Genomic DNA, 21,859 nt, shown 5'->3' with positions numbered 1-21,859 from the left:
TCTAATGACACGGGCTCCGACGGCCAGCAAGCACTGGGTCCGGTTGACTGCCCAATGCTTGCCAATAAGGGAGGAAAAGAAAGTACTAAGCAATACTAGGCCATGTTATAGGGAGCTTATCGAGCCTCTGGCCGCTCCAACAAATTCCTCCAATCAAGACACGGACCATCCCAACTTGGAATGATCCGGGGCAGGGATCAACCCTATAATGAAGTCATTAAGAGCCATGATCTGACAGGTTCAGGACCCCGTCTTACAGCCTCCTATTCTCGCCTTATTACCGATGATAAGCACCAAAGATATCGTTCGGCCATTTGATTTGATGAAAACCTGAGGTTTCGACTGATAAGCCCCGTCCTCGTCTGCGATGCATCACCACCAAGCCACACATACTCATGGACTATATATGCACATCAGCCAAGGCAGACTGGCATGATATCGCCATACAGCATACACATGGAGAGCGAACACTGGACACAATGAATCTCAAGCCCCGTCCCCAGTCAAACATCCTGACCGTCTCGGAAAAGCGGTCTCAGTCCGAGTCGGTTTCTGACACAAACAACCTCCCCATCGAGCAACATGGCATACAAGTCCATCCCACATCCACTAGTGATCCACTGGATCCCCTCAATTGGACCCGTCTGCAAAAGCACACAATCTTGGGGATTGTCATGTTAAAGTACATCCCTCAACTCACGTGAAGCTCTAAGATGCTAATCCCGAAAACAGATACTTTCTCTTCACCTACATCACCACCACCACTGTACCCTCTTTCACTGAAATCCAACTTCAGTATGACATCAGCTATTCCCAGGTAAACTGGACCGTCGCGATCCCGGCCCTGGGCCTAGCTACCGGGCCACTCTTCTGGTCCTCACTTGCCGACATCTACGGGCGTCGTGTAATATTCATCGTCGGGACGACCATCGCGCTCGTCTCCACAATTGGTATCACAGTCGCAAATACCTATGGTGGGTACATGGCTGGTCGATTTTTCCAGGGCTTTGGTGTCAGTCCGGCGTCGACGGTAGGGATGGCAGTTGGTGAGGGTTTTTCTAATCAACGCGAAGTAAAAGACATGCTAATGACCCAGTGACCGACCTCTTCTTCGACTATGAACGCGGCCAAAAGCTCGGTCTATGGGTCCTCGCTATCGACTCAGGGTTACTTCTTGGACCAACCTGTACGTCCAACCCTTCCCATCAACTCTATCTCTAGTAACAAACCCAAACCCATCAAAGTCGGCGGCTTTCTCAACCTCGTCAGCGCCCAATGGATAAACTGGTTCAACGCGATCCTCTTCGCTACGTTGCTAATCCTCGAACTCACACTCCTGCCTGAAACCCTCTACCCGCGCGCATTCATGCTCCAACGCATGCCAACCACCACCGAGAAGCCAAGCCAAAGCGTCCCAGATACCGAAGGACCAGAGCTCAAACGCACCAAATCCCTACCATTCCTCAACATCCACCCCATCCCAGGCCTGTCTCATCCACCAATTTACTCATCCCTCACCCGGTTCTTCCTTACGTTTCGCTTCCCTGTCATTCCTGTAGCAGTGCTCGGATACTCATTCACCTGGTACTGGTGGATCATGTCCGTGATCACGATGGTGCCGTCTGCGTATGCGACGGACTCGCCTCTCATCCAGGGACTGCTATTTCTGGGTCTTTTGATTGGAACGTTGGTGGCGGAGGTGACCTGCTCGGGACGATTGAGTGATGCTATCGTGGGGAGGTTGGCGAAGAGGAATGGCGGGATCCGGGTTCCGGAGATGAGGCTATGGTTGGCGTATCCGGCTATTGGGTTGACGGTTGGTGTGTATCCCCTGTTTTAGATGTAGTGTGGAGATGAGACTAATATATGGAGGTGGATTAGTGGGTTTGATTGTTTGGGGTGTTAGTGTTGATAAAGGTTATCATTGGATTGTGGGAGAGGTGGCTTTTTTTCTATGTGAGTATATTCCGTCCCCTTCGGTTCTCGGCGTCTTAATCTCTCGAGGAGGAGAGATTGTATAGAACCCTACTAACCAGGCCATGCACCAGTTTCTGCTGGAATTCAAATTGGGAATACTGTAACAAGCAGCTACATCATAGATGCTTATCCGCTACAGTCTACTAGCGTGGTGATTTTCTACGCAGTGTTTCTTAACTTGAGTGCATTTGCGAATCCGGTATGTAACCATGTGTTTATCGTGATTAATTTATATGACATTGCTAAGACAACCTAGTTCTTCATCGCCCAGTGGGAAGCTGCAGTCGGCTGGACTTGGACTTTCACCACACAAGCACTCATTACTCTGGTGGCTGGAACGGGTGTATTCATCTCGTTGCATGTGTTTGGGCCGTCATGGAGGGCCAGGGCGGTGCCGGGGTGGGTGAATCCAGAGTTTGACTCATGATTCCTCATGTAGAGCTTGATTGATCCCATGGTTGAACAGATGCCAGATACCCGCTATCTGATTATTCACGATCCCTCATTGGCGATGTTGGTGTACCTTTATATAGAGTAGTCAGACCAGCTTCAGTGACAGCAACAAGGCTTTCATTCCGTTCAACAACATTGGTCTTACTTGAGGCAGGGCTAGACAAAAGGTAACAATATCTTATCCAATCAGAGAAACCCATCCCGAATAAGAAATCAAATGGTTCTCGATGATACCTGCATCCTCAATGGTGGAAGCTCAACATTGACCTCCTGATATAGCATAATTCCTCTTTGTGAATATGCGTCCCATTCTGGATCCTGCAATTCGAGAAAATTCCTATCAATATGATTAGGGCCCTTTCTTCGCCGTGGATCCCCAGCCTCGTTGTAGCCGATTGACCCCGGCCACGTTGTATCACTATAACGCTGGGCACTATCGTGACCGCTAGACAATCCGAGTTTCCTTGCAATTCTGCTTCTGAGCACTGCTTCGAGAACGACTCGCATTGTGGGAAGACAAGTGCATACGATCCCAGTTGATACCTCGATAACCGACCACATGAATCCTGGAGCATAGTACCATGTTATGTCTCTTGTTTTTAGGACGAGCATCGAGAGAAATAGGCGAGCCACGGCTGCGCCGCAATCACTTGAGGAAATACGTACATGTTAGTTGAATCAAGACTCTGAACAAAGGACAGGAGAGGGAGCCTTACAACAGACCCAACGCAAAGATCAAAGATAAGGCTACCTTCTGCTGTTTTGGCATCTGAATCTTCCATATGATAGGAATAGGCATGAACCAGATAGTGAGATCGGTGACGATGTTGACCACTGCATATCCAAGGGCGAACGACGCGAAGTTGAAGCAATTCCCCTGCCTCGTCCAGAAAGCACTGATAGGAGTGCAGTTGAAGATCGCCATAAATGTCACGATGATTCCAAACACGAAGATTAACGCCATCATCGCATATACCAAGTGAAGGAAGTTTGAGCGCTCGAAGACACGTCTGTATAGGAACAAAAGTGATAGTTTCACACTTGTCGGTCCGAGGGCATAGAAGATTTGGAAAACATAGAGGAGCTCGGCTATCTTGGCGACGTTGGCGGATGATACCGCGTCGATATGCTTGCCCAAACCATTCTGTCTACCTAAGAAAGAGAAGAAACAGATATTAGCTGAAGACAGAGCAAACAGAAGTGGTGGTGACCATACACCGGTCACCTGATCCTTTCGCACTTTCCCCTCCTTCGGCCTCGCTTCATCTTCCCCCACCCTTCATATGGAATTGAATACTTACACCCCGCAAATATCCCATACAATGCCCAGTTGCAAGCCTCAGATGATCATCAGTATTCTCACCTCTTCTCAGCGAGTATTGCGCTTACCAAAGAAAAGCAAATGATCCAATCATCTGGCCCCAGGATCAGGTGTCTGAGCCGTCTCGCACAAAGCCGCCCGATGACGGCAAACGTGGCCAGCGCTATGAAGACTGTGTTGATAACAGTTAATTTTGGTCCTTGGTCCTCATGAGCTTTCTCCATCATCAGGAGTGATGATGATAGGTAACTCCCCAAGACGGCATCCGCCCCGCGCGTCTGATTTTTGCCTCGTCCTGGATTGTATTCACATCGTTGTAGCGCAAATCACATTCAGCTCCTACCATGAGATCATCCAACCTATAAAGGTTCTGTCCCCCCGGTCACACACGCCACCGATGATTGCTGTGGCTTACGTGAGTCCGGATCTCCTCCTGGGCTTGTGTACATTGCGCATGTTATACAGGAACTCCGGGATGCAACCTTGGTACGACCTGTACGAACCTAGGTTGAGTGAACAGGAGACAACGCAAGGAATGGCCAGATTGCATCGGAGGAAAACGACTCATATTATGCAGATATATAAACTCAACTGGACGCCTTATCTCACGACATCTCCACCTTGTTCACTCGCATGGTGGAGAAACCGGGGAGAAAGACAACATGCCAACGTGATGTTCCTACGCCCAGAAGCTGATTTCGCCTCTAGTGGTTGGGTTGTCTAGGGCGCTTTTGCCTACACCTCTCCAGTAAGAACAGACAGGGAGTATTTTACAAAGGGGCTTTCAGTCTCCTTTGCAAGGCCTGGCTGGATTGGAATCTGCTCCAACTTGTTGACAGTGCTCACAATCGCCGACATATACGTCGTTCGAGCAATGTCTAGCGCCGCCTTGGTTTGAATTAATCGTTACTATTAGCACCTACATAACTGATCTTTAGACTTTCACATAGACATTATGAGCATTAAAGAAAGGCCGTCATGGCAAGATCTCGCCCAGCAAGTTCAAGCGGTCCGCGACCGTTCCATTGCTCAAATTGAGCTGGTCGTCCCTGTGCTACCCGAGACGCTTCCAATCAGGGTTATTGATATTCCTAGACAGCATCTGACGCCATTAGAGCTTGTTATCACGGAGAGCCATTCCGAGGCTCTTGTGGAATCACTCGCAGCAGGAAACTTGACGGCGTCTTCCGTGACAAAGGCATTTCTTCGACGTGCGGCAATTGCCAGAGGCTGGTAAGCAACCCACCAAACACCATCCTGGGGAATATTCCCTGATCTCATGCATAATGCAAGACCAGCTGTATCTACGAGCTTTTGCCCGATCGAGCCATTTCGCAGGCCAGAAATCTCGATTGTTATTCTGCAAAACATGGGAAGCCCTTTGGCCCTCTGCACGGGCTTCCTATCAGCGTCAAGGCACACATAGGGCTTGAAGGACGAGATAGTTCTGCAGGCTTTGTCGGCTGGATAGGACGCAAGAGTGCAGAAGATGCGAACGTGGTGAAGATCCTCCTGAAGGCGGGTGCGGTGATTTATGCAAGGACAACCGAACCGCAGGGACTGGTAAGCGACCATCTTTCTGTACCAAGATCTGGAAGTCTGGCAATGCTGAGAATCAGTCGTCCATTCCTCTAGATGGCGCTTGAAACCCGCAGTAATATCACCAGAACTACCACGAACCCTCATAACACGACTGCCTCGGCCGGTGGTTCATCAAGTAGGGAATCAGCGTTGATCGCCCTTCGCGGTAGTCCGCTTGGAATCTGGACGGACGTCGGTATGTCTTATTTTCTTTCTTGTGCCTTCTTCCACATTGGTTATTCTGATGCTGGAACAGGTGGGAGCATTCGTTCTCCTGTTGCGAATTGTGGTCTCTATGGCCTCAAGCCATCAACCGGCCGAGTGCCGGTCATTGGCATATCGGCATATGCTATCGGTTGTGAAACTATTTTGGGAGTAATCGGACCTATGTCGTCGACTCTTGGATGTATCAATCTTTTCATGAAGACTGTGCTCGGGTCAAACCCCTAGCTCAGTGACCTATAGCTTCATCCAATTTCCTGGCAAAATCACGAATCCCATATTCATCAGAGTGGGAAAAGCTTGACTGTTGGAGTGATGTGGAGTGACGGGATAGTCATCCCAGCACCAGCAGTGCCGAGGTCTGAAGGAGGTTGTTGAGCGATTAAAATTGGTCTCTGGCATTGCAATCATCGAGTGGAAGGCATTCTGGCAAGAAGAAGCTCTCGAAATTCTAGTGAGTAGCGGGAAATCATCATTAGAAGAATAACTAGATGGACTAAAGGTCCAGACCAAGCTCTATATTCCAGATGGTGGTGAGTCATTCAAGGCCCATCTTGAGCTCTCTGGCGAACCCTATACACCACTCACAGCCTGGGCCGTGCGCGATGCCCCTGGTATTGAGAAGCTCAGTCTCGAGGGCGTGTGGGACTGGACTTCCAGGTGTGAAGCCTTTCGCTACACCTACTTCCAAGGTATCTTGTTCCATTGGAATTATAGCTACGTTACGGTTAATGAACTGGTAAAGAATGGAATTCGGTCGCTCCAGACATGGACGTCATTTTGTGCCCGGCGTACCCAACACCTGCACCTCTGCATGATACCTCCCGATATTGGGGTATACTTCTATATGGAATCTACTCGATTACCCAGGTGTCGTGTTCTCGGTTACCAAGGTTGACACGGAAAGAGACGCCAGAGACGTCACGTATATACCTCAGAACGAATTCGACAGCTGGTGTTATGAAAATTACAATCCTCAGAAGCAAAAGAAAGTGCCAAATTCCTTGCAGCTGGTTGCAAAGCGGTTGGAAGATGAGAAACTTCTGCAAGCCTTGAAGGAGATCAAGGAGAAGCTCGGGTTGCCCTTCGTGGACTGTCTAGCCTGATCAGAAGCCGCCAATAGTTCAGGGTTGATCGTGGTCGTTTAAGAATCGGATACAACCTACTCAAGCCACTTCAAGACAGCTTGTATACGTTCCCCACGCAGGGGAAACCTCGCGTGGGCTTTCAAAAACACATGGTAGATAGCCTTGGGGAGAGCCAAGGCAAACATGTCGAATGGTGGAAGGCATTCCACCCTTAATAGACTACACCTTCCCTGGGTAGGCAGACAGAAAGTGTAACACATGACATACTTGGGTTGGCTGGCCTGATCGTTTTGTTGGTGGCTTGAGCGACAGGGGGCATTGCAGCCATCATGGAGCAGTCGATTTCGAGAAATATCGTCACTGAACAAGAGGATAAAATCCGCCAAAATATTACTCCAGAAGTCAGGTCAACCTATTAGCACCCATAGATCGGGTTGCCTACAGAACTGCAGCGTATGTCAGGTTCAGCAATGATCGCGATATGAATCCTTTTCCGATTGACAGGCAATTGGCTTCAAGAATCATCAGCCAGACCTCAGGCCCCCAGGTCCAATATTAGAAATCCGCCACTCGATGCCATTTTCAGGATCAGGGTCACCCGGACCAAGTTGTTGACTAATCTCCGATGATTGGTACATTCGGGACCAAATCTAGTTTGCCGTCCTCTCGCTCCAGGTTTGCAAACACCAAAACCTGTCTTCGAATCACTTATTATCACTTTCTCCAACGGGTATGTGATACACATCTGGGAGGAGCTAAACTATGAAACTTTAGGTTCGTACCTTAATCTGAAGATACATTGAAATGACGTTTAGGTCAAATCCCTACGATTTAAATGGCTCGATGTCAAGGCACGCAGATCAAGCCCTGCGGTACCCGCGGCACGTCTTACGCCAACAATTGGGTGCCGGCTGCATACTGAAGGACCATCCATGGTGACAGCCTTACAACAGTTTGAATGGGTCAAGCCCAACAGCCAGACCCTCTCCATTTCTACATCTGTCAGCGTTGTTGAACTGAATAAAGGCACCCTGGCAGTGTTGACTACTATACGATATGGCCAGGCAGCAAAAGCCCTTCCAATGGCTATGGATGGCCTGGAAAGCCTGATAAAGGGGCTCAGTCAGGCTTTGCGATACTCACGACTGATTCTATACAATGCCTTGCGGAAACAGGTTTTGCTCGTCAGAGCTCGGGTATAAATGCGGGTCTTCCCCAGGAAGCTCTGATCGAATCTAAGATGAGCCATATCCTCTTCTATTCCTACTAGCCAACATAGACAGCATCCGTGAGACCTTAATTGAAGCTGTCCTCAATCCTAGAGTCTCCTTTGCAATCATGGAAGGGTCAGTTCTATATGCAGGCCTTTCGCCGTCCATCTGCACGATTACTGCAGTCCTTGCCCTCGTTATCTACGTTTTCCTGGATGAACATTGCAGAGACAGTAGTAGCAACCGGATTCCGAAGGGGCCTTGGGGTCTTCCCATACTGGGTATGTTGTTGTGTTTCCCTCTACATCATAGTATCTCCTGGCTGACTGGTTCCACCTTAGGCTCCTTTCCGTTCTTGACTAAATACCCCGAGCTGACCTTGGATTATTGGGCTCGGACATACGGCGCATTGTATTCTATTTGGCTGGGGAATCAACTTTTTGTTATCGTGTCCGATCCCAAGATAGCCAAGGACTTGATGGTCACCCACGGAAAAGTCTTTTCCTCTCGCAAGCAATCATATATCAAAAGTCAAACCGTCTTTGCTGGTCGTGGTATCACTACCACCCCTTACAACGGCCGATGGCGGGTGTTCAAGAATTTTGCATGCTTGCACAGGAGCTGACAATAAATATCTAGGCGGAAGCATCGTCGTATTGCAAACACATGGCTGAATCAGCGTGCTGTCGACTCATACTCTTCCATTCTGGATCGTGAGTCCAAGTCCCTCATTAAAGCCCTGCTTGACGAGAGCCAAGCGGGAACACTCCCAATAAACCCACAGGTATGTGAATTTCTTAAAGCCTCTTGGTCACATACTGACTCTATTAGCCACATGCTGGTCGTTGTATCCTCAATGGCATGACCACTATCAGCTTCGGCTTCCGTTTCAACAGCATAGATCACCCTTTTGTTAGACGCGCCTTGAAGATCAATCGCGAGTATATGTGCGTATCACTACCCTATAGAGCGTTGGTGTTAAGTACTTACGCTCAGCCTAGGAACTGCACTGCCCCCATGTCTAATTTAGTCGACTTTATCCCCGTTCTTCAAGCTCTGCCTTCTTCCTTGTACCGGCGCGGAAAGAAGCTCCATCATGAGTTAGTCGAAACATACGGAGGACTCCTTCATGAGATCGATCAAAAGATGCAGCAAGGTGAAGAGGTGCCTGATTGCCTTGCAAAGACCATAGTCGAAGTCCGCGAGAAAGAAGGATTGGATAACCTGGACATGGCTATGCTCGCCTCCGCTTTCATGATCGGTGGTGTGGAAACAGTAAGATAATCCTACAAACCGTTTCCAATGCATTTTCAGTATCTAACAATATGTTACAGACATTCGCTATTTTGCAGTGGTTTTGTGCCTTGATTCCAGCCTATCCTGAGATTCAGATCAAGGCCCAAGCTGAACTTGAACGTGTGGTCGGGCGTGAGCGCCTGCCCACTATTGAAGATCAGGATAACCTACCCTACTGTCGCGCCATTATCAAGGAAGTCGAGCGTCTCTATAACCCCCTCTGGCTGGGTACTCCGCATTCAACCAGTGAGGACTTTGTTTACCGCGGCCAGCTTATCCCGAAAGATACTGTAGTCGTCCTGAATACCTGGACCCTGCACCACGACCCAGCCCGCTACTGCAGCCCGGAGGAGTTCAAGGTACAGACCTAAAGAAAGCTCCTTTCAACAAGTTCTCGGGAAAGATCGCTAACCATCCTTAGCCTGAGCGCTACATCAATGATTCTTTGAGTTCCGCGGAGAGCGCGAATGTAACTGATCCGATGCAACGAGACCACTGGATATTTGGTGTCGGGTACGTATCTCTCCACATCTAGGCCATTGTTATATGCTAAGATTCAACCATCAGTCGGCGCATATGCCCCGGAGTGCTTGTGGCTGAGCGTGAACTCTACCTCAACATCTCCCGAATGCTCTGGGCCTTCAACATGCACGAACTCCCCAAGGAGCCGATTAATTTGAGAAAGTACGATGGACTATCGGGTCGTTCTCCCGCGCCGTTCCGTATTCAGCTGACACCGCGTGATGAGAATGTGGCCAAGGCTCTCGAGGGTGTGGAGGTGTAAAGATGGGTTAGAGGTATGCTTGATTTGATAATAAATAGAGTCCGCTTGCAAATTGTCAACGCATAGAGCGCAGAATCAAGAGAAGGTATATATAGACCTTGATACTATATACATTAAGTACAGAAAGTTCACATAGTTGAAGAATCGAGCGATCTACTACCTACATACATACAATAAATCACAGGTTGCCTCAAGACACACATCCGTTCCACAAAAGTCTCAAAAAGTACACCCCCCTCCCATCTGCTACCTATCCATCCATCTACCTTTCTACTTCAATTGGTGCGGGGAAGAGCCCCCCCCCCCTCATCATCCAGTCAACCATGAACTAACCCAACTTCTCATTTATAGTCACAACGACCTGTAACTCAATACCACAATATCTATCCCCGTTTTTTCTTTTTTTTTTCTTTTTTTTTTTTTTCTCAGTGTCCTGTTCTTTAGCATCTCATCCCCGGCTTAATTTACTACTCCTCAGTTCTTCCCCGAATATATATCGGATATCTCAAGGAATGTAATGGAATCAATACTGATTTGCTGCTAATGATAATGTTGAACATTTAAGTATCTACCTAGATTAAGTGGGAATACTAGTACTATCTTTCAGTAACGACAAAAAGCCGAAATGGGGACGGAGGAGGGAGGGGCTTAGAAATAATACGTGATTCTTAGATAGGAAGGAAGCAAAGGAGCGATCACGTGATGATAGAGGAATTTCTTGGGTTCAGAACGATCTGGGTACGTCTTTCTGGATGGATATTGTTGAGAAATGAGTAGTTTGTAATTAGGATAATAATCACTGAAATGGAAAATGACATGCTATGGTAATAATGTCCTGCTCGATGGGGCTGGTTGATGCAGGTCCAGATCAGTGGACATCATAATATCGTTGATTCTGTATGCAAGGACACTATAGTTCGAGAGCTAGAGGTGTCCAAAACAACCGTATAAACAGACGGTCTAAAACTATTATGTCCGATTGCCTGGTATCTTCCCGCCAAACGCCAGCGACGTCAAAAATCTCAGAATGAACGCTCTACGCTACCGGTTCATACAGCACGAAAGCAATGATATAAGACAGAAAGGAGAAAAGGGAGGAATGGAGAAAGGAAAGGTTACAGGTGTCCGTATAGCTTCAGTCGATACAGACATGTATGGTCCCCGCCCCAGTTGGACTTGACTCTGTATACGACCTTGTCCACCCGCAGCTCTGGAGAATCGATCACGGTGTCTAGTTCGAATCGCTGCACATGATGCATGCCATTGATGTCGTATGTGAATTTCCCAACTCGGTAGAAGGACGGACCAAGAAATTCATCGTCCGAGTATGCGGTCTCCGGCTCGGTTGGCCATGTGTAACGGAGTGCGTTCATGATCGGTTCGTGAAATGGGGACAGTTCAGAGGGACTTGAGAAGACTGTTCGCCAAAGCTTTTGCCAGGCTGCGGACACAGGTGGAGTGGGTTTGTTTCGGACATCGACGAACCGAACCCACAGTTCGATGTCCTTGGGAGCGTTTTCAGGCATCAAAGAGGCCGTTTTTGGCAAGTGTTCGACAACCACCTCCTCCGGCACAATGTACTGGCCCAGAAAAATACCAATCTGGGACATACCGTCGCGGGGTGTGCTGCACCAGCAATCTCCGTAGTCTTCCCAAGCAGCCAAAGCCGCGAGCGGCGGTTGCGGGTGACGATAATGTTCTCCCCTCCAGAATCTCGTATAAAAGCTCTGACCAGTACTGGGCTCGCGCCCGGCGGTTGGATTAGTGATGGACGGATCGATTATCACACCTAGCCCAATGCTTAGGAAGTTGGTCTTTCGTTCCACCGGAGGGCCGAGGGCAACGTTTCCTGTGGCTGGTGTCGCTTTGGGGGTTGGTACCGCTCGCACCTCCGATTTGACAGTTTTCATTTCCGAATTGACGGTCCTCATCTCCTTTGCCAGTGATGACACCTGGGCTCCGAGTCGAGACATCTGGTCCGTGAGGCTGCTGACCGCTATAATATTACTCTCATCCATCGGGATGTACCGTATAGGTTGGCCAAGAGAAGGAAACCCAGAGACTGTAAACAGGTAGAGAACCGCGGCTATCAAAGCTATCCCGGAAATGACTCGGGTTGCGACAGACTTGCTGGGTAGAGATTTGGACAAACGTGCTTTCCAAGTGAGTCCTTCGTCCAGTCGCTCGCTTCCTTGTTGATGGCTGTGTATTGGCATGTCGTGTAATGAAATTTGCGGTACACGGGTATCAGGAATAAGTGTTTTAGTTGGCGCAGAGAATTGGATTGCAGGGGACTTTTCTCTGGCAACCTGCGGCTCCGGCTCTGGCGCTGGCGCTGGTGAAGGTTCAGGCGAAGGTTCAGGCGAAGGCTCCACGGAAGATTTTGCTGAAGCAATCGGTTGAAAGTCTTCGTAGGTAGGTTCCAAGGAGGGCTGGCGAGAGGGTTGTCGAGAGGACTGTCGGGAGGACTGTCGGGAGAATGGTCGGAAACGTTGTGGAGATGGTTGTGGCGATGGCTGCGGGGAAGGCTGTAGGGAGGGCTGTAGAGAGGGCGACTTCGACTTTCTCTGTAGAAGCCTGGAGTCCGGCTCGTCCTCTTCGTGAATGGTCTCATTGGCAAAGGCAAGCGCCGAGAACCGCCGAGGGGGTGCCTTGATGCTCTTTCCATCGGAAAGTGTCCGTTTTAAGTTATCGTCGTTGACATCTCGCTCCACGGAGAATGAAAAGATCGACGAGCTATCAACCTGCGGAGAACTTCCGAGCGGGGGCTCGTTATTCAGTTGCGGAGCAAGTCGCTGCATAGGCGACGGGTACAGATCCTCAGCTGGCACATGCGGGTATCTTGCTTGAGGAGGGGGCTGCATAACGGGGCTTGAAGCGGTTGAGATACTATGCGGGATTGGAGGCGTGGGGGTAGCAGTTGATTGATCATTGTTGTCAAAGCTACCCCGTACCGGGCTCGGAGTCCTGGTTGCCTCACGTAGGTCATCGAAAAGCTGTAGTTCGTCCGGAGTTGGCTCACGTCGTTTCCGCCGAACTGGCGAGCGGCTAACAGACGGCGACTTCTGCCGACGGCGCGTGTCCTTGGAGTTTTCGTTTTCTCTCATCTGTCGATCCTTGGCATCTTCAATCCCTTTGTCGATCGCAACTGCCATCTCTGCCAGATCCATCTGAGGCTGGAGTACCAGTTCCCGAGGCAGGATTGGTGTCTCGGCCGATCCATAAGCAAACGACTGCTTGGTGGGGAGGTTTGGCAGGGCCTGGACCTTTTTGTCCGCACCCAACTTGGTCTGGAAAAACGTCAAAGGACTATCTGCATCAGAGCGAGGTGTAGACCCCTTGCGCCTAACGGCGCCGCGTCTAGGAGGCATTGAGTGTTCAATGCTGAGCAAGTCGGCTTGAGGTATGCGTTAGCTGGGTGAAAACCGTAGACCCTTGCCTACTGGGCGGGGAATAGCTAGAAAGCTAGCATACGGATTGAAAGGTGCCTACTGACAAGGAGATGATATGATGGCTATGGAGCCGATTGCGGCCTCAGGCAGAAATGTGAGTGCGCTTGAACACGGCGGTAAGATGGAAGAGACCAGCTCAGAAAAGTGATCGGAATAAATGCAAATGTGAGTTTGCGATCAGGTAGGTGTTACTTTAGTGCTGCGACCAGGACGGCCGAGACAAATGTATCCTGCACAGATTTGTTAGAAGCTAAAGTGAAGAAGGGATGAAAGAAAGCTGCATTCCCTCTTTGTCCCGGACTGACAATTGGGCAACTTCAATGACCCAAAGATTCAAGGCAAGTTGGGTAAAACAGGTATCAACTTACGGTGACAATCCCGGATGGCCGTCGACTTCATGCGCGAGGAGACACGGCGCGAGAAGACGCGGGCGGAATGCCGATCCACGTCGTCGCGAGGGCGATAGATAGGTCAAGCTCTTGAGTTTTGCAATATATTGGGTTGCGCATATGAAACGCGCGTGGTGCGCGGGTGTTTTTGAGGTGTGATAGGGTGAAGGGAGAGAATACTGAAGCAAAGGACAATGCGAGCTGGATGATGGAGGATGGATGGGGGAGGATGCCGGCCGGTAACATTCGTACACTCTGTTACCTGCCGCAATACTTTCAGACCCGATGCGGTAAGGCGGCTCTCCGACCTCCGCCATTCAATGGATCATTACAGACATTACGGACTATAGTACGGGGCAGCAGTCATTGATTCCTCCCAACAGATGAGGACAGTTCTTGTGCTACTGGAATTCTGCATTCACCTGATTACCATTTCTTTGTCATCGCCGCCGGTCACGATACCACGCAGCCCAGCCATTTCTTTATGCCGCCGCTATTTTTATGCACCGTTTCATCTAAACAAAGAAAGCTTCATTTACACGGCTGCCCTCCCAGGACGCCCATCCTTCTATATTGCCAGAGTAAGAATAATATACAGTCGCTGAGGCAGTCAAGCAGTCACAAATACAAAATATGGTGCCAGCATGTACGTGGCGGGTCTTGCAGGTCATATAGCATCATTCAACAAGTCCATGCCGCAACGATACCGTCCTTGCGGCCCTCGACGAGGAAGCCGTCCTTGAGGCGGACACGCTCGACAGTGGCCGGCATCGGCCCGGTTTCGTCGACGCCAACTCCGGCACCACAGTCCCAGTGGTTGCCGTCCGCCTTGTCGTATACCTTGACAACGCTCTCGCCGGCTGCCGCGACAATGCGCTTGGTGTCAAACATCATGCTGGTGATGGGTTTGTCGTAAGCGTATGCATCGAAGATAGATCCGGTTCGGAGATCCCATATCTGATTACATTAGCTCGAACGTCCGTGGGACCATGAACGGTGACTTACTCTGATACTACGGTCCTGACTTCCCGTCACCAAGTGTACATCGTCAAACTGTAGGCACGTAATGGGCCCGGTATGTCCGACTAGGCTGCGGTGGACTTGGCCGCTGCGGAGATCCCACAGGCGCACCATACCATCCGCCGTACCACATGCCAGAGCTGCATCGAAGCACTGAATCGCCCCGACAAAGTCTGCCGAAGCGTCCGGCAGGCGTCCGGATGGGCGCCATGCTGTGTCTCCTCCCAGCGTCGACGCCTGCGCTGCTGCCCACAGGACATCCAGCGTCTGCACGCAGCGTCCTTTGACCAGATCCCACTGTCGCAACGTCTTGTCGGCAGATCCAGAGATTAGGGTGTCCCCTTTGAAGTGGAGCGCGGTGACTTCGTCGACATGCGCATCCAGTGAGTATGTGAAGCAGTCCTCCAGAGTAGTAGAATGAGACGCCATCGAGGCGTCATCGGCGTGCGCGGAATCATCGTCGTCATCGCGCCGGGTGATACGGTTGTCACGAGCCGTGGTCCGGGCACGGCTCAGATCCCAAAGCTTGACGGAGGCGTCCATAGATCCTGTGGCGACAATGTTGTCCTCAATTTGCAAACAGCGGACAGATGCATTGTGTCCCTCCAAAAAGCCCATACAGCGGCCGACGTTGAGATCCCACACCCGCACCGTATCGTCCAGGGCGGCACTAATCATGGTGCCAAATGGATAGTCGAAGTCAATGGCAGTGACGATGTCGGAATGCGCGTGCATCTCCTTGATCTCAGAACCAGGGGCGAAGTGCTCGTGCAGAACCGGCATAGATCGTTTCCCTGAACCGTCAGTACTCGTCTTTAGACTGGGGTGTGATGCATACTTATAGATCGCTGCTTCACGCTCTTCGGCGAGGGAATCTTTTGGTAAATGGATTCGGACATGAACGATGTACCCATAGCTGGATCTTCTGAGGCAACGGAATCGTCGTTTGCCTCCGATGACTTTGGAGTGGCCGGAGGCGCCACCTCAGGCTCTTCTTCTTGTAGATCCTCCAACTTGTTCTCTACCTGGGTCACTGCGTCCGTATTAGAGCCATATGTCTGGTGTATTGTATGTCCAGGTCACCCACGTTCATGTTCCAGCTCCGCCTCCTCCATCTCAAGGCCCGCCAGCCGGTCTAGCACAATCTTGCGCATATTGTGAAGATTGGCAATCTTGTTGTCTATGTCGTGTATTTCCGAACTACACATATTCTTGCGAACGCCCATCAGTTCCATGCGACGGCTCAACAGATCACGTTCCTTCTTCAGGTCCGACGGGGCGGAAGGTAGGGCGCCGCCTGTCTCCCCATCCTTCAATAGCTTTTTGCTCTTGGAGGAGCGCCGGCGGTGGGCGCGTCGATACTCGATGTCATCTTGGGAGGCCTGGAACCCCTGGAAGAGTGAATATGAACTGGAATCGTCGGGGATGTTGGCGAGAAGGTCGTCGGGAAGGGAGGAGATGGCCCGGGACTGGATTTCGGTGGTGGAGAGCTTGGAGCGGACCAGATCGGTCGGGGTGGTCTGGGTGAGGGAGAAGACTTTGCGCTGGGTGGTAGGATGGCGTAGTTCGCGCTGGATGTCGACCATGGCACTGTGATAGTGGCCGCCGCTGGAGGAATCGGGGGCCGGTCCCATCAAATGGCCAGCAGTCGATGTGACTTTCCGCCCGAAGGCCTCAAGATGACGAGACTGAAGGAAAAGGGGGTCAGCGGAAGATATTTAGGCAGGCGAGAGCGCCCACAGGCAGGTGTCGAGGCGGCAAGAGCATACCGTGATGCCGGTCCCTAAGAGCCCGTCCGGCTCGACAATATCTGATAGACCGGAGGGAGACTCATCACGGCGGCGGTGTCTGTCCATGACACCGACGGGGAGCGAAGAGTGAGCTAGGCACAAACTCCCATCCGGGAATTAACAGCGAGGGGACAAGGATGGCGGAGAGAGGAGCTGTCGTGCTCGTCGGCAGTTGGTCGGCTTCAGGCTGGGATGGAAAAAGAATGGCGGATGGAATTGCACGCGATGAATTACCGTGTTTCGGCGGTATTTTACTGGCTGCGCCTGCGCACGGCTTCCCTCTGGCCCCAGCAGTCAGTCTTACACGAAGTCAGAGGAATTCCTTGGGGATAATGCCCTTTTCCCCCAGTTCAACGATTTAAATATCCAACGTTTCTGTGCTTGCCTCCAGCCTCGCCAGCTTTTCCAGCTGATGCATCCCCGTCTGCACATGACAGCATCACCAGCCACGGAACCCGCCGCTGGTCGGTACCAGACGGTAATGTTACCTCGGGGCAGCCAGCATCATGAATCACCACGACCACCACCACCACCACCAGGCATTCCTTGCACAGCTGCAGACCCTCGCTGATTGCGGCCTCGATTACTCCATCTCTCGTGAGATTTTTTGTCTCTCTCAGCCACAAGCCAGTCCGCATTGAAAGAAATCGCAATTGCGCCGATCTGCACGTTAGCGCTGGCCCAGCCTACATAAGGTGCTCTCAGATCGCCCCGAAAGCGGAGGATTTTCATCTCGCTTTGCCAGACCCTCCATCTATTGAACTTCTTCGGCCTCTGCAAGTCAGCCTCGATTTCCCACCAGAACCATTCCTTTCACCATGGACACAGCCATTGATCTCTCGGATGCCTCCAAGGCGCTGGACCTGGCCAACATCCGGTTCCAGCTGATGTAAGTTCCTCAGTAATTTAGCTTGATCAGATCGGCGGAGATCGGTCGACCTGCTATCATCATCCTCATCCCTGCGTCAACCCCGCAATCCTCCCCCTCCTCCAAGCTCCCAACCGGCATCACCACATTACCACACCAATCATGTAGCTAATCTTCCCCATCAGTCGTCTTGAAGACACCATCACCTTCCACCTCATTGAACGCGTGCAATTCCCCCTCAACAAGCCCATCTACACTCCAGGCGGGGTAAAAATCCCCGGCACCTCCCTCAGCCTGCTTGACTACTTCCTCCGCGAACAAGAACGGCTTGAATCGCGCGTCCGTCGCTACCAATCCCCCGACGAATACCCCTTCTTCCCTGACGCCCTGGAAGAGCCCATTCTGTCCCCGATCGAATACCCCAAGATCCTGCACGACAACGACGTCAACGTCAACGGCATCCTGAAACAGCGCTACATCGAGGACATTCTTCCCGCTGTGTGTGCGCAGTTTGGTCGCGAGGATCGCGGCGAAGCGCAGGAAAACTATGGCTCTGCGGCGACGTGCGATGTCAGCTGCTTGCAGGCGCTGTCCAGGAGAATTCATTTCGGGAAGTTCGTCGCGGAGGCCAAGTTCCAGAAGGAACCGGAACGGTTTGTGAAGATGATCAAGGAGAATGATCGCGCTGGCATTGATGCAGCCATTACGGATAGTAAGGTCGAGCAGAAGGTGCTGGAGCGGTTGGCGCTGAAGGCTAAGACTTATGGTACCGATCCTGGGTTCCAGTCGGAAAATGAGCCCAAGATCAATGTTGAAGCCGTGGTGGCTATGTACAAGGTGAGCTATCCCTGTGCGTACATTTATGTGTGGTGGATGCTAATGAGTGTAGGAATATGTCATCCCTCTCACCAAGGTCGTCGAGGTGGATTACCTGATGCAGCGACTGAAGGGCACTCAATGGGAGTAATCGCGCTGCCATCTCCATACGGAGCACATGCGACGCCGTGATGAACATCCATAGAGTTAGTCATAGTATAGTCATGAGATTGATAATAGACAACAAACATGAACTTTTCAAGTCTATAACAAAAGTAAAACAATAACGTCGTAATCCCCTCCCTCTATCTACCCAATTCCAAAATCATGCCGACCCCCGAATATACTCCGCCATATCCCTAACCGCCCCCTCCAACCTCCCGGCCTCCATCAAAATCAAACTCCCCTTCGTCCTAATCCCCAGTTCCTGAAACGCGCGCTTCGAATCCGACAACCCCTCATCCGCCTTATGCGTATACTCCACACTCCCCACACAAACAGCATGTTTCTCCAACACTTCATCCTCGGGATGAAAAAAGAACCTCTCCGCCCCGGCAGCAGCAGCAGCCTTCTTCTTCTTCTTCTGCGGCCGAGACTCCTCAGCATCCAACTTCGACTCCACCTCCTCATACGTCTTCGAAACAATCAAATAATGAGTGAAATTGTACGGCTCGTTATCCTTAATCGCCCAGGCGATTTCCTCTTGAAGCATCGTGTACATCGGGGGGACGACTTCAGCGGGCATGTTGATTAGGCGTTCGGTGAGGATTAGACCGATGGGTGGGATGGGGGTTTGGGAGAGGAGGGTTGCGAGTGGACTGAGGGAGGAGTTGGTGCTGGCTTTGCGGTGCAGGTAGGTCATTAGGTCTTTGATTACGGGTTTGTCCTGGGTTTTTATTCGTTAGTGGTTGGGTTTGGGGGGGGAGGGGGTGGGGGTGGGATGATACCTTGTGTTCTTGGAGGTTAAGGACGGTTAGGAATGCATAAGGGTCTGATTCCATTCCGTCGACTTTCACAGTCGAGCCGAGAAGAGGCTGCGAGAGGATCAGATCGGCTAGGGCGGACATGTCGAAGATTTGGGCGTCCGTGTCGAAGAGTTGGCGGAGGAGGTTCTTGAGGCCGTGGAAGTCGACGTTGGGTTGGGGGTCGAACCATTCGAAGTCGACGTTGACCATGTCCATTTCCTGTAGGATGAGGATTGTGTTAGTGGGTTGTGATTGTGATTGTGGTATGGGTGTAGAGGGAGGAGGAGGGGCATGCCTCGTCGGAGTCGTCGCCGTCGACGCGGGGATCGGTCCCCGACATCTCGACATCGTTGTCTTTGAGTTCCTTGCGCTTGACCATTGTGGCTGTTTGTGGCACTGTAGAGGAGCGGTTGGCTGGGGAGGGAGGTGCTGGTAGCTGGAGCGGATCCGTTCGCAGAGGAGAGTCGGGAAGAAGACGACAAAAGTTGTTGCGCTCCGCTAACCGCTTTTGATTTATCGATAGCTTATCGGATAACATGGGATTCTGCCACCATCCATACTATCTATCTACTCCGTAGAGTTACTTTTATACAGACCTATGATCTATATACTTCATACACACCACACCACCACACCACCACCACACCACCAAAATCAAACATCATACTCCACCTCATCCACAGTAGGCACCTTATCCAACCTGGTCCCATTAAACCCCGCGACACGCTGCACCGCATCCCACAACACCTTAACATCCTCCTTACTCACACCCAACCGTCTAGTGCCCCTAATATGCCAATGAGTCTCATTCTTCAAATTCTGACTCATAATCGCCGGCAACACCACAAGCTGCGTATCCAAATCATCCAAGACCCCCCTATCACTCAAAAACAACCCGTAGGTGATTTCCTTCGACAACCAGGCAAAGTCCCTATGCGCTGCAAACAAATCCAACGTGTTGGAGGTATTCCGTGCGTAGAGTTTCTCCATCCATGCGGTGCCTCGGTCATGGTTCGCCTCGTCGCATTGCCAGTTCTCTCGCGTGAACGTGTAGTCTTTGTCTTCGGGGGATTCGAACTTGCTAATGGCCAGGATGGCTTCGATGGGTTTGCAGACTCCCACGATGATGACGGATTTGAAGAGCGCTTCGCGTAGACGGCGTGAGAGGGCTTGGCGGGTTTCCGGGGTACTGTAGGCGGGCTGAGAGGTTAGGTAGAGGTATAGTTGGTCGGCGCGTTCGGGGTCCGGTCCGGCAACGAGGGTTGCGATCGCCAGGATGTACCATTTGTCGGCGGGGAGGGTAGTGGTTTGGAATTGGTGTTCCAGGTCGCGGAAGAGTTGGTCGTAGTGGGGTTCAATGGTGGTGGTGGTCATTTTGGTAGGTGTGTTGGGTGTGGTGATGGTGGTGAGGCTTCGAGAGGAAAGATTGGGAGGAAGGGGAGCATATGCTGGATGGATAGATGGTCGGAGAGGGGAGGGTCGAAGCGGGGGAGCAATGCAGACGGAGGGGGGGCCGGGCGACCGTCGGGTCACTTGTAGTCTACGTGCCAGACGAGAAAGGTTGCGGGACATTGTGCACCCTGGTAGATAGGCATTAAGACAGGATTTGTGTGCCTCTGTTTAGTGTTTACGCGCATTAGCCTTCACGGAGATGGATTTCCAGCCGATATCGGTTTATGTAAGTGGCTCTTGACCGACTCAGGTACCTCTGCCTGCACCACCACAACCACCACCTCGACCAGATCATTGCAACACCGGACCACCAACTACATCATCGAGAGAAGGGTTCCGAGAGCGACGATGGTGTTCCAGCCAAGGGACAGACAAGGTGAAGGCATTTCGTAGGTTGGAGGGGATGACCCACCAGTTATGATCTCAGAGACTGGCCGATGACATCACAACTGCCAACTGCCACATCCGGCCTCTATAAATCCGGCCCTTCTTCACGACATTGTCTCTCAACTCAGACTCATCTTTCAGTTCATCTCAATCCTCTCTATATTTCACCAACTACACACCAATTTCTCTCCATCAATCAATTCTACACAATGTCCACCTCCGGTTCGGGTCAATCCAGTGTCGGCAGCCGTGCCATCTATGAGGCCGGTGACCAGCGCAACGTGCCCCAGTCCGTCATCAACGAGCAGAACCGCTACGCAGAGGGTCAGAAGAACAGCCACAAGAACCTCGATTCGAGTATGTTTCCTCTCTTTTGTGCAGCAAATGGATGGATGGTCTAACAAGAGCAGAGGACGAACGCTCCATCGGCAACAAGCTTGCCTCCCAAGAACGGAAGCCTGAGAGCGACCACCACCACAACTTCGTCAAGAACCCCGAGGCTGAGCTCAGCAAGCAGGATCCTACTAAGCCGGTATGTTGTGGTTCCCATTCCCGAGATTTCGGATCAAGACTAACTGTCCGCAGGCCAAGGTGCACGGCAACGAACCCTCTAAAGGAGCCAAGATCGATGCCGACCTGCAGGCAGAGGATGAGCAGCGCCTCCGGGAGAAGGGTATCAAGAAATAAACGATGTAACGATGGTCTATATGAAAAGTAATATGTCCTGTTCATGACACCATGATTGACGCCTGGGGCGGTTATATATAACTATTCAATCAACAATTTC

At 51.1% G+C, this 21,859-nt stretch overlaps 11 protein-coding genes across 11 annotated transcripts; 6 read left to right on the top strand and 5 right to left on the bottom strand.

Annotated features, from left to right (window-relative positions):
• Positions 1-479: 479 nt before the first annotated feature.
• Positions 480-2,404, top strand: BO94DRAFT_554058 (putative MFS transporter; the record flags this gene model as incomplete). Its single annotated transcript, XM_025613694.1, has 7 exons — positions 480-682; positions 733-1,046; positions 1,097-1,186; positions 1,245-1,820; positions 1,882-1,956; positions 2,049-2,176; positions 2,234-2,404. The coding sequence occupies 7 exons, from the start codon at positions 480-482 to the stop codon at positions 2,402-2,404; spliced, it is 1,557 nt and encodes a 518-aa protein (XP_025471021.1).
• On the bottom strand, positions 2,339-3,975 carry BO94DRAFT_563712 (uncharacterized protein; the record flags this gene model as incomplete). Its single annotated transcript, XM_025614371.1, has 4 exons — positions 2,339-3,079; positions 3,147-3,582; positions 3,732-3,768; positions 3,820-3,975. 4 exons carry the CDS (start codon positions 3,973-3,975, stop codon positions 2,644-2,646), a joined length of 1,065 nt encoding a protein of 354 aa, XP_025471020.1. The 3' UTR covers positions 2,339-2,643.
• Positions 3,727-4,628, top strand: BO94DRAFT_326079 (uncharacterized protein). The gene is made up of 2 exons (XM_025606939.1): positions 3,727-3,783; positions 3,830-4,628. The coding sequence occupies exon 2, from the start codon at positions 3,987-3,989 to the stop codon at positions 4,473-4,475; it is 489 nt and encodes a 162-aa protein (XP_025471019.1). The 5' UTR covers positions 3,727-3,783; positions 3,830-3,986; the 3' UTR covers positions 4,476-4,628.
• Positions 4,629-4,706: 78 nt separating this feature from the next.
• Positions 4,707-7,129, top strand: BO94DRAFT_613220 (glutamyl-tRNA amidotransferase subunit A; the record flags this gene model as incomplete). Its single annotated transcript, XM_025616696.1, is given in 8 exon segments — positions 4,707-4,984; positions 5,050-5,348; positions 5,589-5,761; positions 5,798-5,887; positions 5,907-6,008; positions 6,063-6,246; positions 6,300-6,389; positions 6,425-7,129. The coding sequence occupies 8 exon segments, from the start codon at positions 4,707-4,709 to the stop codon at positions 6,658-6,660; spliced, it is 1,452 nt and encodes a 483-aa protein (XP_025471018.1). The 3' UTR covers positions 6,661-7,129.
• Positions 7,130-7,980: 851 nt separating this feature from the next.
• Positions 7,981-9,933, top strand: BO94DRAFT_582642 (cytochrome P450; the record flags this gene model as incomplete). The annotated part of the gene is made up of 8 exons (XM_025615487.1): positions 7,981-8,134; positions 8,195-8,444; positions 8,493-8,637; positions 8,685-8,800; positions 8,855-9,128; positions 9,188-9,508; positions 9,571-9,662; positions 9,717-9,933. The coding sequence occupies 8 exons, from the start codon at positions 7,981-7,983 to the stop codon at positions 9,931-9,933; spliced, it is 1,569 nt and encodes a 522-aa protein (XP_025471017.1).
• A 1,033-nt stretch (positions 9,934-10,966) lies between these two features.
• BO94DRAFT_326054 (uncharacterized protein) lies at positions 10,967-13,576 on the bottom strand. Its single transcript, XM_025606938.1, has 2 exons — positions 13,430-13,576; positions 10,967-13,330 (listed from the first exon to the last, which is right to left on the bottom strand). Exon 2 carries the CDS (start codon positions 13,302-13,304, stop codon positions 11,049-11,051), a length of 2,256 nt encoding a protein of 751 aa, XP_025471016.1. The 5' UTR covers positions 13,305-13,330; positions 13,430-13,576; the 3' UTR covers positions 10,967-11,048.
• Positions 13,577-14,455: 879 nt separating this feature from the next.
• On the bottom strand, positions 14,456-16,650 carry mdv1 (WD repeat-containing protein; the record flags this gene model as incomplete). The annotated part of the gene is made up of 5 exons (XM_025613140.1): positions 14,456-14,731; positions 14,780-15,588; positions 15,633-15,827; positions 15,882-16,482; positions 16,564-16,650. 5 exons carry the CDS (start codon positions 16,648-16,650, stop codon positions 14,456-14,458), a joined length of 1,968 nt encoding a protein of 655 aa, XP_025471015.1.
• Positions 16,651-17,057: 407 nt separating this feature from the next.
• Positions 17,058-18,513, top strand: BO94DRAFT_532199 (chorismate mutase ARO7). The gene is made up of 3 exons (XM_025611074.1): positions 17,058-17,473; positions 17,638-18,289; positions 18,342-18,513. Exons 1-3 carry the CDS (start codon positions 17,403-17,405, stop codon positions 18,417-18,419), a joined length of 801 nt encoding a protein of 266 aa, XP_025471014.1. The 5' UTR covers positions 17,058-17,402; the 3' UTR covers positions 18,420-18,513.
• An 80-nt stretch (positions 18,514-18,593) lies between these two features.
• Positions 18,594-19,612, bottom strand: BO94DRAFT_554051 (protein-transporting protein BCP1; the record flags this gene model as incomplete). The annotated part of the gene is made up of 3 exons (XM_025613693.1): positions 18,594-19,154; positions 19,216-19,452; positions 19,529-19,612. 3 exons carry the CDS (start codon positions 19,610-19,612, stop codon positions 18,594-18,596), a joined length of 882 nt encoding a protein of 293 aa, XP_025471013.1.
• Positions 19,613-19,887: 275 nt separating this feature from the next.
• Positions 19,888-20,607, bottom strand: BO94DRAFT_458519 (uncharacterized protein; the record flags this gene model as incomplete). The annotated part of the gene is made up of 1 exon (XM_025607799.1): positions 19,888-20,607. The coding sequence occupies one exon, from the start codon at positions 20,605-20,607 to the stop codon at positions 19,888-19,890; it is 720 nt and encodes a 239-aa protein (XP_025471012.1).
• Positions 20,608-21,281: 674 nt separating this feature from the next.
• Positions 21,282-21,759, top strand: BO94DRAFT_582636 (uncharacterized protein; the record flags this gene model as incomplete). Its single annotated transcript, XM_025615486.1, has 3 exons — positions 21,282-21,429; positions 21,483-21,604; positions 21,658-21,759. The coding sequence occupies 3 exons, from the start codon at positions 21,282-21,284 to the stop codon at positions 21,757-21,759; spliced, it is 372 nt and encodes a 123-aa protein (XP_025471011.1).
• Positions 21,760-21,859: the final 100 nt, after the last annotated feature.

The sequence above is a fragment of the Aspergillus sclerotioniger genome (assembly GCF_003184525.1).
Source record: "Aspergillus sclerotioniger CBS 115572 chromosome Unknown BO94scaffold_5, whole genome shotgun sequence".
Taxonomy (NCBI): domain Eukaryota; kingdom Fungi; phylum Ascomycota; class Eurotiomycetes; order Eurotiales; family Aspergillaceae; genus Aspergillus; species Aspergillus sclerotioniger.
This window is presented reverse-complemented; position numbering and strand designations above follow the sequence as displayed.